Below are 12,761 nucleotides of genomic sequence, written 5' to 3'. Positions count from 1 at the left end.
CCCATCCCCAAAAAAAAAAAAAAAAAAAAAATATATATATATACACACACACACACATATGTATATTCTTAATATATAAATGACTCCTACAAAATATAAGGAATCAGACAATCCAGCAGATTAAAAAAAAGTAAAAATTATTTTTGTTAATAACCAAATAGCGGATGCCTGGGTGGCTCAGTGGGTTAAGCGTCCAACTTCAGCTCAGGTAATGATCTCACAGTTTATGAGTTCGAGCCCCACGGTGGGTTCTGTGCTGACAGCTTGGAGCCTGGAGCCTGCTTCGGATTCTGTGTCTTCCTTTCTCTCTGTCCCTCCCCCGCTTGTGCTCAGTCTCTCTCTCAAAAATAAACAAACATTTAAAAAAATTTTAAATAACCAAATGGCCAGTGGACATATGAAAAGGTGCTGAGTATCCCTGGTTACCAAAGAAATACCAACTGAAACAGCAAAATGATCCACTATCCAGCTACTAGAGTAACTAAAATAAAAAGACTCACAGTACCAAGAGCTGTCGAGGATAGAGAGTAACTAGAACTCTCATAGATGGCTGGTGGAACGTAAATTGGTACAATCATTCTGGACAATCTTTGGTAGCATCTACATCCCGAAACTGACCAGATGTATACCTTCTGACTCAGCAATTCCAAATCCTAGGTACTGAAGCTGAAGAAATGCACACATACATTTATCAAAAGACGGGCACAGGAATGTTTATATTGGCATTATTTGTAATAGCCAGAAATAGCCAAACTTATAGTAATACTAGGATACATAAACAAACTGTGGCATATTCACAAAATATGAGAGTGCTGTCCAATACAGAGCCACTAGTCACATGTAAATTTTTTTTAATGTTTTTTATTTCTTTTTGTGAGAGAGATAGAGACAGCGTGAGCAGGGGAGGGTCAGAGAGAGAGGCAGGCACAGATTCTGAAGTGGGCTCCAGGCTCTGACCTACCTGTCAGCACGGAACCCTGCAGAGGCTCAAACCCACGGGAACTGAGGTCATGACCTGAGCCGAAGTCAGTGCTTAACCAACTAAGCCACCCAGGGGCCTCATTCACATGTAAATTTTAATGTAAGTTGAAGGGGCACCTGGGTGGCTCAGCTGCTTAAGCATCCAACTTTGGCTCAGGTCACAATCTCGTGGTTCGTAAGTTGGAGCCCTGAGTAGGGCTCAGTGCTGACAGCCCAGTGCCTGGAGCCTGCTTTGGATTCTATGTCTCCTCTCTGCCCCTCCCCCATTCGCGCTCTGTCTCTCAAAATAAATAAATAAAAACAGTAAAAACAAATTTAATGTAAATTAATAAGAATAAATAAGAAATAAAGACTCAGTGCTTCAGATTCTGTGTCTCCCTCTCTCTCTGCCCCTCCCCCGCTCACTCTCTGTCTCTCAAAATAAAAATAAAGATATAAAAATAAATACATAAAGACTCAGTTCCTCAGTCACAGTATCCACATTTCATTGGCTCAATGGCCACATGTGGTGGCTGGTGGCTACCATGTTGTACAGTATGGACATAAAACATTTTCATAAAGTTCAAGGAGGTATTGCTATTATAAATATGGAAATAAGAATAACTGAATCACAGTGACAAGTAAAAACATGGGTGAATGCCACAAATGTGGAGCAGAAAAAGAAAAAAAAAACCCACAAAGGAGTATAGACTTCATGCTTCCACTCACGTACAGTGTTCAAACTAATCTACGACTAATCTACGGTATCAGAAGTCAGGATGGTGGTCACCCTTTAGGAGTTGGGGGTACTGACTGGGAGGAAGTATGAGGAGGCATCTGAGCTTTTGGTCATACTGATCTAGATCAGCAGATGTGGACGCAAGCGTCTTCACGATGGAAAATACACGTGGCTCAATACTGAGGAGGTGTGTACTTTTCTTATGTAAAAATTATAAAAAAGGAAGGTAGGAAGGAAGGAGGGAAGGAAGGAAGGAAGAAAGGAAGGAAGGAAGGAAGGAAGGAAGGAAGGAAGGAAGGAAGGAAAAGAAAAAAATGCTCAGCCTCAATCTACTTCTAAAGTCCTTCTTTGCTTCAATCTTCTATTAAAACTGAATTCCAGATACTCATCCTGGATAAGTGCTATGGCATGCCTTAGGATTATGGAAAAACTGTAGCCAAGAAAAAGGGATTTTTAACAAATCTTACATTCAGCTTCTATTTTTACATGGCTGTCATGGATATAAGATGAATAAAGAAACAAGGATGGAGTAAGGAGACAAAAATGTGGCTGGAAAGTATTTGCCAGATATTAAAAGAGAAAAGACCAGGGGCGCCTGGGTGGCTCAGTCAGTTAAGTGTCCAACTTTGGCTCATGTCATGATCTCACAGTTTGTAGGTTCGGGCCCCATGTCAGTCTCTCTGGTGTCAGCACAGACCCCACTTTGGATCCTCTGTCTCTCTCTCTCTCTCCCTGCCCCTACCCCCCAAAAATAAACAAAAAAATTCTTTAAGAAAAAAAAAAAAGGGAAAAGACCATGTGCAAAGAGATTCTAAAAGCTGATAAAGGTACTAGAGAATCAGTGGTGATTCAACTCTCAACAGGGAGTCCTACAGAGAAAGGAGACGGTGGTAAACTAACCTCAGGTCAAGTTGGCTGCAAAAGGTGTCCAGATTCCTTTAGACTCTTTATTAGAAAGAAAACTCTCAGATCTGTGAAGCAGGAGTAGAAAGTTTTCCTGGAAGAAGGTGCAGACTGTCTTTGGTGGCCAGGTCAACAACCCAAATGAAACTGGGGCACCTGGGTGTCCACCTTTGGCCCAGGTCACGACTTTGCAGTTCATGGGTTCGAGTCCTATGGCAGGCTCTGTGCTGAGAGCTCAGAGCCTGAAGCCTGCTACAGATTCTGTGTCTCCCTCCCCCACTCATGCGCTCTTTCTTAGAAATAAACATTAAAAAAAAAGAAAGAAATGTTACCGCTGACAATAACCCCAATACCTGCAACTGATTTTCACCACTGAACACCATTTAAAAAGAAAAAGAAGAAAAAAAGAAATAAAAACCAACCTCCATGGATGTAAATGTTGTAATTACTTATGGGATTTAGATGTAAAGAAAGAAAAAACTCCATTGGCTAGAGATCACTGTCAATTTGAATCTCTTGCTATTGGCTTTATCTATTTATTTTTTTTAATTTTCGTTAAGTGCTCTGAAATGGACAAAGTTCAAGAAAGGTGGGAGATTTAAATTGTAACAAATTAACAAGAGCTTCATCTCTTTCTCAGACTTTTAGAATCAGAGAAACACGAAGAAAACCCATGTTGGAAAGGGTCTCGGGGGGTGTCCAATCCATCCCTTGTCTTATTCAGCAAAATTGCCTTAAAGAATTTCACATGTTAAAAATACATTCTATCTTTGGACACATCCAGATAAGGGGATTTCTCTACCTCCCTTCCTGTCCCACTTCAAAGACTGTCACTCTAAGGAAAGTTCCCTTCAAATACCTCCTAAATCCGGCCATGCTGTTTAAGTTATTTTCTGCTTGTTTTATTCTTTTTTTTTTTTTAATGTTTGTTTATTTTTGAGAGAAAGACAGTATACGTAGGGGAGGGACCGAGAGAGAGGAGGACAGAGGATGTGAAGCGGGCTCCATGCTGACAGCAGAGAGCCAATGCGGAGCTCAAATTCCTGAGCCGTGAGATCATGACCTGAGCCAAAGTCAGACGCTCAACCGACTGAGCCACCCAGGTGCCCCTTGCTTGTTTTATTCTTAGTAAATATAGAAGATTAGCAGTGTTCATCCCCACCCCCCCCCACCGCCCGTGATAATTCATCTTCTAACAACTTTCAAACTCTTTTTATTTATCATCTATAACACATTTTCATATACATTATCTATCCAACCCTTGAAACAATCCTATTATTAGCTGTTGCACTTCACAGATGGGGACATCAGGCTTAGAGAGTAAAGAAATTTAGGCTTAGGAGACAAAAGATGACAATCTCAAGGTTACTCAGCTATTCAGGGCTTGGGTTCAAACTCAGCTACTTCCATCATATATAACTGTTACTAAGTCACGAGTCCCTCAACCTCTCCATGCCCTTGAACAAGCCCAGAACAGGAAGTTGTCCTTTAAAGCAGGCTTAGCAAAAACCCACAACTCTTGGCTTTTCTTGTACATAGAATCCACGTGTCCTTTTATTTTCTAAACTGACAGGGTGATTTTGCAGGGGGTAATTGTGATTTGTGCCAACATCATTCTCTTCCCCTAGTAACTGCACCCTGACTTCCCTCAGGAGCTGTCAATCAGATCGCCTAGCCTTCTCCAAAAAGCTAGCACAGAATCCAGGCCAGACTTCTACTTCTCAGGCAAGTTTCCCCAGGAACCCGATCCTCGAGCGGAGTAACAGAAGAATGAAAGTGGTCAGAGTTCATCTGTGCTCCCCAGACTTGCCCTGGTTTCCAGGAACTAGCCTTTCCGCGTCTCCACACTTCTCGGGGTCACCTCCTGCCCTTGTGAAGCAAGGGTTAGCCAGGGATCTTTAGGTAGCCAGGGTTCTCTGTTGCTTACAAGCACGAAACATTGATACAACTCTTCAGAGAAACAGATGAAAATACTTACTTAGTAAGTTCTGCTTTAATTATGTGCTTATTCTGTAGGTGAGAAATTATGAAAATGAAATCAGTTTCTTAGCATTTGGTAAACTAAGAAAATGCCTTCATGTTGCAAAAGGGAGTCTGGGAATTTCTGGTTCCACTGATCAAAAGGAGGAATAAGCTGGCAAGTCCTCTGGAATCCTGGCTATGTTTTTCTTCTGAAACAGGGCTTCTGGGATCTTAGATTTCTCAGGAAGTGCGGAAAATTCAGAAAGCGGTGGAGGTATTTAATGAGGCACTGTCCTGGTGAAAAGTCCTTTCTTAGAGGGCGGACGGAGGTGCTGTAGTGACAAGGGTCCTTGGCGGCACTCACTGGCCAGGAGAAGCGGAAACAGGTGTAAGGCCTGCAAACTCCTGGCTAGTCAGTCAATTTGGTGCCAAGTGAGTCCCAGTCATCCGGGACTCCCAAGTCTAAACGCAGAAACTAAAAGAAAAGGTACCAGTGTCTGACTTGGACTTGACAGTCCTGAGTTCATCGCACGAAGAAACATTGCATTAGATTCTATTCTCTTCCTGGGACAGGACAAAGGAGCAAAGCTTGTGAGTCCTTTGAAATTGCCTTAGAACGGCCTGATTTCAAAGTTCCCGGAAACGATGAGCCAATGATACAAAGGTACCAGGATCTGCTAATCTGGGGCAATTTACTCGATGAACAAAAAAGTTCCTACAACATTCATCGCATGTTGTGAAGACCATGAATTACAGAACAAGGAGTCTGTTTACGAAACGTCACTTGCAATCTGAGAAAATAAGGCACGTGCATATAAAATATCCACAGGCGATGCAGAACTGCCAGATGAAGACAAGAAGTGCATAAAAACCACGGGTCAGTACCTGACCTATTTCCCACACTGTAATCCAAGAGAGTTCTCAGCCATGCGAGCACAGAAACATTTTCTCTCTCACTTTTTACAAAGAGCTGGTTTCGGCCCCCAAACAATGAATAATCAGGAGAATATGTCTGTTTAAGAGAGGAAACTATAAAATAATAGTGATGGAAATTCTCCCTTTTGGAAAGTAAAAAAACAAATGATGGAGGACAGTGCAGCGGGTGGCTCCGTTGGCTGAGCATCAGCTTCCTGGTTTTGGCTCAGGTCATGATCCCAGGGTGGTGAAACGGAGCCCTGTGTCAGGCTCCCAGCTGAGCACGGAGCCTGCTTAAGATTTTCTCTCTCCGTTTCTCTCTCTCTCCCCCTCTGCCCCTCTTCCACTCATGCACATGCTCGCTCTCGTTGTCTCTAAAATAAAAAATAAAAATAAATTTATGGGCGCCTGGGGGGCTCACTCGGTTGGGCGTCCAACTACGGCTCAGGTCATGGTCTCACGGTCTGTGGGTTCGAGCCCCTGGTTGGGCTCTGAGCTGACAACTCGGAGCCCGGAGATTGCTTCGGATTCTGTATCTCCCTCTCTCTCTGCCCCTCTCCCGGTTGTGGTTGTACTCCCTCCCTCCCTCTTCTCTCCCCCCGCCCCTCTCAGAAATAAATAAACATTAAAAAATTTTTTTTAATTTAAAAATGACAGAGGACTCTCACAGAAGAATGCCCTGCACCTAGTGGAGGCTTAAATGTATCTTTTGATTTGACTGAGGGCAAACATTTAATCCCTTTTAACATGAGTTATCAACAGTTGTGTTTAGGGAAATGGCAAAGTCATGTTTAGGAATAAACAAACGCTAGCTCACAGTATAGGAGAAGCCTTTGGACCTGTTCTCTCACTTGGGCGGAGTCCAAGCCGCTTACCTGTAAACATTACTCACTTGACAGAGAAAATTCAAGAACGGGACAGCGGATAACTCATTCAGAAAAGAACTGATATTTAGTTTGGTAAAAGTTTGCAATTTATTACGAGCTACTCCTGAGCTAGCCAAGGCCTGGACTGGAAGTTCTAGAAAAAGGCAAGGGTTGCTACACCACCATGCAGGGCAGAGACTGCAGCCTGGACTTCCCACGACCACGGCCCCAGCCCCCCAGCTAACGGGGGTGGGGGGGTGGGGGGACTCTCAATTCAGTGTAGTAACACTTCACGCAGGAGCCAGAGAAATTCTAGAATTCTGCCGTGGTATTCTCATTGCCGGAACCAATTTCACAGCAAACAAAACTGTGACGATTTCCCAGTTAAGAACAGGCCGTACTATTTGGAAGCCACATTTTACTTTATAAAATACATGAACTCAGAGGCAGGTACAGAGTTAGGAGAAAAATATTAGAAAGGGTTCGTTTCTATTTTTGCTACTACCATCCACTGTGACCAATGAGGACACAGATGCAGAGAAGCTTTTAGAAAAACTATGTTTTTAAAATATCTTGAGTGTGTGGCAAAATAATATAAGTCACAGTGCATTTCTTCCAAGCTAATAAAATGCACACCAAATCCCTCAACTATTTATAAAACAGAGAGCATATTGTACCCAGAAACTTCTGTAGAAAATTCTAAGCAAAACATAAAATATTATTAAAGGGGTGTCACAAAGACAAGAAACAAAATTCAAACTTATAAGCCTAGATTCAAAACCTTTCAGAAACACACTCTAAACCATTTTTTGCTTTTACTTTCCAGTTCTCCTAAAAATTCTGTTGAAGTCAAATTGGGCAACACACTCACATTCCTTTTTCTGAACATTTACCTTTGCCATCTGTCCAAAAGTGCCTCTTCCTCAGCTACCAATTTCTGCCCAGCCCTAATGAAACTTCTCTGCATCCCTGGAAGCACACTGTTTTTATTCGCTTTTGCACTTAAAACCATTTCAACAGCTATCTGTTGATCTGAATAAGCATTCTAACGAGCTGGGGGCAGAAGAGAAGGCTTTCCGTGGTCTAATGTTATAAATGACCTGCCTGTTCGTAAAACAGTAATTTTTTTTTTTTTGAGCCTTTACTATATACAAAGTATAACACCAGGGCCAGCAAAGAATGCTGAGGTGCAAAGGGATATGTCCTCTACTCTCAAGGAGCTTACAGTCTAGTGGGAAGAATAAGATCAACACCCAAGTCATCATAATGACTACAAACCAGACAATTATAAACACTCCGCTATGGCTTCTGCTAAAGGAGGGTGGGATTACTTACGCAATGGAAGGGGGGAGGTGTGCAGAGAAGAACGCTAGGAGGAAGTAGCAGCTGAATGAAACAGAAAGAAGACATTATGTCCTTAATAAGCATTAACAAAGGCGAGGAGTGGGCAGAGCTCAGAAGCAAGAAGTGATGCTTCAGAATATGTGTACGTTGTAGAGAAAACGGAACAAGTGGGTAAGTCATTTATATTACAAATTAAAAGGGGATTCAACATACTGAGAAGCTTGGAGGTCAGCACATACTCATATCATTATATCAGGCAGTATGTGAAATAACCAAGAGATGTGGGATGATCCCACAGGGTAATTATGGTATCTGAGAAAAATCATAACATTTTAACTTTTTATGATGTTGCTTTCCAACCGAATGGTGTTCATCACAGTAAAGTCTACTTAACTAGAACTGATACAAAGAGTTCACATGTTCTTAACTATGCTTTAATGTGTTATAGAAGAAAGCACAAATTCCACTCCATCTTCTACAGCTCCACATGATGGCACAATAAATGATCTTCAAATAAAAAGCTACCATCAAAGCAAGATCCTGACATGTTCTTATGGAATAACCAAGAAGAACCAAAGATGATTCTTCTGCATCAGTAAGGGAGACTGCATTATATTATAAGGTGTAAGCTGGCCGTATGTTATATATGCAACACCTATTGCCCGACACACACACAGCTGACCCTTGAAAAACAGTTTTCAACCCTGCAGATGCATTTATGCATGGATTTTTCTGATTAATATAGTCCAGTACTGTAAATGTATTTTCTCTTCCTTGTGATTTTCTTAATAACATTTTCTTTTCTCTGGCTTGCTTGTTTGTAACAATACGGTGTATAATACACATAACACACAACATATGTGTTTGTTAATCAGCCGTTGATGTTATCAGTAAGGCTTCTGGTCAACAGGAGGCTAGTACGTTTTGGAGGAATCAAAAGCTATGCATGGATTTTGGACCTCACAGGGGACTGGCACCCCTAATCCCCACACGGTTCAAGGGCCAACTGTACAGCATACCACACACGTGGTAACGCAACCAGAATGCATCAGATCATGATATTATCAACTAATTGTAGATTGGGAAAGTCACTGGTGTTAAAAAACAGTTCCTTCAACAGAATTTCCTCCTAACTGCAACAAAACAAGTGTGCCACTATTTCAAAAATTCACTCGACTGAGATTTCTTAGTGGGGGAGAAACAAGCTTGATCCTTCCAAATGGAGACTGGTTACATATCTTGGTGGCCTCGTTTGGTCAAGGACCACGTTCCCGGGCTCATAAAGCTGCCCGGATCTGTTTCACTCTTGAGGGCAGAAACAGGAAGGGCTCTTTGTGGAGGGCCTCTCTGCTATTTGTGGACACGCTCCCTTGCAGCCCTTGGCAACCTATGTGCCAGACCACTGGTTAGATCAAAAACAGCCAGCTGATTTCAAGGAAGCATCCAAGAAAAATAAATGCCTGGTTTTAAGATGATCTGTATAGTGAGAAGCTTCTAGATGGTAACAGAAGTGGAGGTGCAGAGCACTGCTTTATTTTACCTATGACTCACTTTGAGTTAAATCTCAGTTTATGAGTCACAGTGGGCATGCCGGCTCCTCGCTGTTACATATTGATCCTGCCGTACGGCAGCAATTTTAAGAGTAGATTATCCAGAGTACTGAGTGAGAGTGGAAGTTCTGATGAAGCCCTAAAGGAACACATAAGGTGAGGCTTTACCCACTTACGAGAAGATGAACACCTCCAAGCCCCGAGAAAATTTAGATTTCTTTTCTCCTAGCCCCTTCTCCAGGGACTTTAGAGGTTTGCATTATCTGGACACAATTGTGGGGAAACATGTTTGAAAGGTTATTGGAAGTGACAGATGGGCCTATTTGGAAATAAAATTAAGCCCGTGGCGCTACTGAAAGGAAGTCACGAAATCCAAAATTAAACCGGACGGAACGCTCTTAAGCTGTTTTTGTTCTTTTTTCACCCCCCGCCCCCCAAGGAAGCACAAAGAGTGAGAGGTTGAAACGAGGCCACTGCCTCTCCTCTGAATTCGCTCACCTTGGTCAATCTGTCTTGAAATGACAAACCGTCTCCTGAATGTAGTGTGGTGTCCCCTGAGTTTTACACCTGCGTCTATTTATCACTGAACATCCAAATAATGCCTTTCATCCGTAACCCTAAGAACACAACTCTAATTGTGTATAGATGTGACTTTAAAGATTTAAGGGAGGAAAAAACTATAACGAACGTATTAAACCATTAAAAGCATGAAAAGTCCCATATAGGAGGAGACAAAAAGCACGCACTTCAAATCCCACGGTGCACCCCAGACCCGTGGAGGGAGCGTGTGCACCGGGCCCAGCCGGGCCAGCGATCCCGTGGGGAGGCACGCCTACCTTATTGTGCTCGTACTTGTAGGGGATCTTGAGCGTGTCCATGGCTCTGATCATAGCCTGCATGGCCGTGAAGATGTTCTGATACACCAGCTTGGTGAAGCCCCTTTTGTCTTCATCGGAGTAGCCCGACCCGTGGATGATTCGCATCTGCTTGATAAATGTGCTCTTGCCGCTCTCTCCTGTCCCTGAAAGATGGACGACAACAGAAGACGTCGTCAGACCGTAACACCTTCTCCCGGTCTCCCAGACAACGAAACCAGACAGGGTGGCCTGGACCCGGCATCCCCAAACGGCCTGCTCGAGGTGCACCACGGGAGGGCACATCTAGGGGCAGAAATGCTCCGTGTAGACAACACTCAGCAAAACTGGGGGGATGAGGGTCCACTTCAGAGGCAGATGAGCTTATACAAAACAAAACAAACAAAAATAAAAATACAAACCCCGTCACCTCTTTTTGTAAGCTACTCAGCAAAGAATTTTGACAGTGATTTGTAACCATGTATCTTATGAGAAACACAATGAAATCAGCATCTTTAGAAGAGAATAAACACTTGATCAAGCTCTCTTCCCTGGAGACTTTCCGCAAGACTGCCAGGAGGCTGGGCTGCGAGGCAGGATCTGGATCTGGAAATGACAATGCACTTATATAAATGCTGTTCAGAGAGCAGGAAGGAAAAAGGCCTAGAATGTTCCACACATTTTCTTTCATTTCAAAATGAGGGGCGTGTGTGTGTGTGTGTATATATATGTATATGTGGTGTGTGTGTGTGTGTGTGTGTGTAGAGAGAGAGAGAGAGAGAGAGAGAGAGCGAGAAGGAAAGAACACCTTGTCCAGATAAGAATCAGGAATTTTCTGGACAGCAAGTATCAGCTGTATCAGTGGCAGTTATTCCAAGGAATCACCTAATTCCGGAAAGTCACAGTGACTCTCCTTCTGTCTGCTCATTCGTGACTAATAATTAACATGATATAGAAATCCGCTGTTGCTGGATTTTTATCTTCGGTGCTCTTATTTTTCTCCTTTTCAGCATCTCTTTTCTGTTACCATATGCCTGAGGGCGATCCCTAGCAAAGCTACCAATGACCATGGAAGGGAGAAGACAGAAAGACGCGATCGTGTCCCTGGAAGACAACCTGTTTCTTCCACACAATGAATCTAACACTACGACTCTAAAAATTTCGTTTTTCCAAATGTAGGTGGCTTCTTTCACACGTCACTTCATTTCTGAGTATTTCTCACTCCCTTTCAGGCTTGAGATTTCCAAAAAATAAATGTCTCTGTCTTCCCCTAACAGTGTAGCAAAACCACTGAAAGTACCTGTTTGCGTATTACATTTAGAAGAACATAATACTGAAACACAGGATGGCAGGGGCATCCTCACCGCCACGTCCTACCCACAAGGGGCTTAAAAAAAAAAAAAAAAAAAAAAAAACAAGAAAAAAGAAAAAGAAAACTAAGAACTAGGAATACAGCAGCTATCCCAATTTCATTTTGTTTTTCTGGTGGTTGGATTTCATTATTATCTTATAAACAATCAAGAAAAATTCAAATGAGTATTACAGTTTTCATAGAAGTGCTCTTAAGTGACTGCAGATGTCCGGGTAAACGCAGAAGCCTCACACGGTTACGGTGGAAGATGATTTCTAGCCCCAAGGTTCTGGGTCAACAATCCCTTTATCATTTTCAGATGAGTCTTAAGAAGCACTCTAGAATCCCCGAACTACAAACTTAACACTACAACGTGAATGCCTTCCACCCAACTTAAGGAGCTTCATCCGATGAGTTTAAAAGGACTATTTTAGGGGCGCCTGGGTGGCCCAGTCGGTTAAGCGTCCGACTTTGGCTCAGGTCATGATCTCACGGTTTGTGGGTTTGAGCCCTGCATCGGGCTCTGTGCTGTGCTGACAACTTAGAGCCTGGAGTGTGCTTCAGATTCTGTGTCTCCCTCTCTCTCTGACCCTCCCCTGCTCACACTCTCTCTCTCTCTCTCTCAGAAATAAACAAAACATTTAAAAAAACTTTTTTAAATTAATTAATTAAATAAAAGGACTATTTTATAATCTCAACCTTGAATACTGGGGGGATAAAACCCTACATATCTAAAAAGTAGCACCTCTTGGTAGAAAGAGAGCTCCAGAATTATTTCTCATTATCGATTAACAATTTATTAAAAAAAAACAAAAACTGGTATCTTTACTCTCCCAAGCAATTTGAAGTATGCAGGAGAAAAATCTAGCCTGCTTCTCTTTATTATCCCTATTCCAGGGACAATGTCTTGCTCTGAGGGCCAAATCACAGGCGTAATCATCAAATCAGAATCTCCGCTAGGTTTTTTCCACAACAAAATTGAGAAGAAATCTTAATTTGTGAGGTTAATGGCACGAAAAGAAGAGGAAAGAGAATAGAGAATCAGGCAACAGGGCCCCTTCCTCCTGGCTATCTGTGCAGCTTTTACACATTCACTTGGTGAGTATAAAATACAAAATATAAAGATAAATGTAAAAAGGTACAAAAAGAAAAACACGAAAGCAGCAGACAATACACTGCACTGGCCTGGGTTTCAGGGAAGTCTTGCCAGGCACAAGCAGTCAACGCTTGGCACCTCTTTGGATCTAGTCACCTGGGCATCACACTAATGACGAGATCAATCAGAGACAGAACGCGGGACCGGTGAATGAATGGGGG

The 12,761-nt window shown here is 42.5% G+C and overlaps 1 protein-coding gene across 1 annotated transcript in view; it reads right to left on the bottom strand.

Annotated features, from left to right (window-relative positions):
* The window catches only part of LOC144227671 (guanine nucleotide-binding protein G(q) subunit alpha), a 211,735-nt gene extending 201,480 nt beyond the window's left edge, over window positions 1-10,255 (bottom strand). Inside the window, exon 1 of the mRNA XM_077759356.1 lies at window positions 10,076-10,255. Within this exon, the coding sequence (XP_077615482.1) occupies window positions 10,076-10,222 (147 nt within the window). The 5' untranslated portion in view covers window positions 10,223-10,255. The remainder of the gene's footprint in view (window positions 1-10,075) is intronic.
* Window positions 10,256-12,761: the final 2,506 nt, after the last annotated feature.

This window comes from Crocuta crocuta, unplaced genomic scaffold (assembly GCF_008692635.1).
Source record: "Crocuta crocuta isolate KB4526 unplaced genomic scaffold, BGI_CrCroc_1.0 scaffold41, whole genome shotgun sequence".
NCBI classification, from domain to species: Eukaryota; Metazoa; Chordata; class Mammalia; order Carnivora; family Hyaenidae; genus Crocuta; species Crocuta crocuta.
This window is presented reverse-complemented; position numbering and strand designations above follow the sequence as displayed.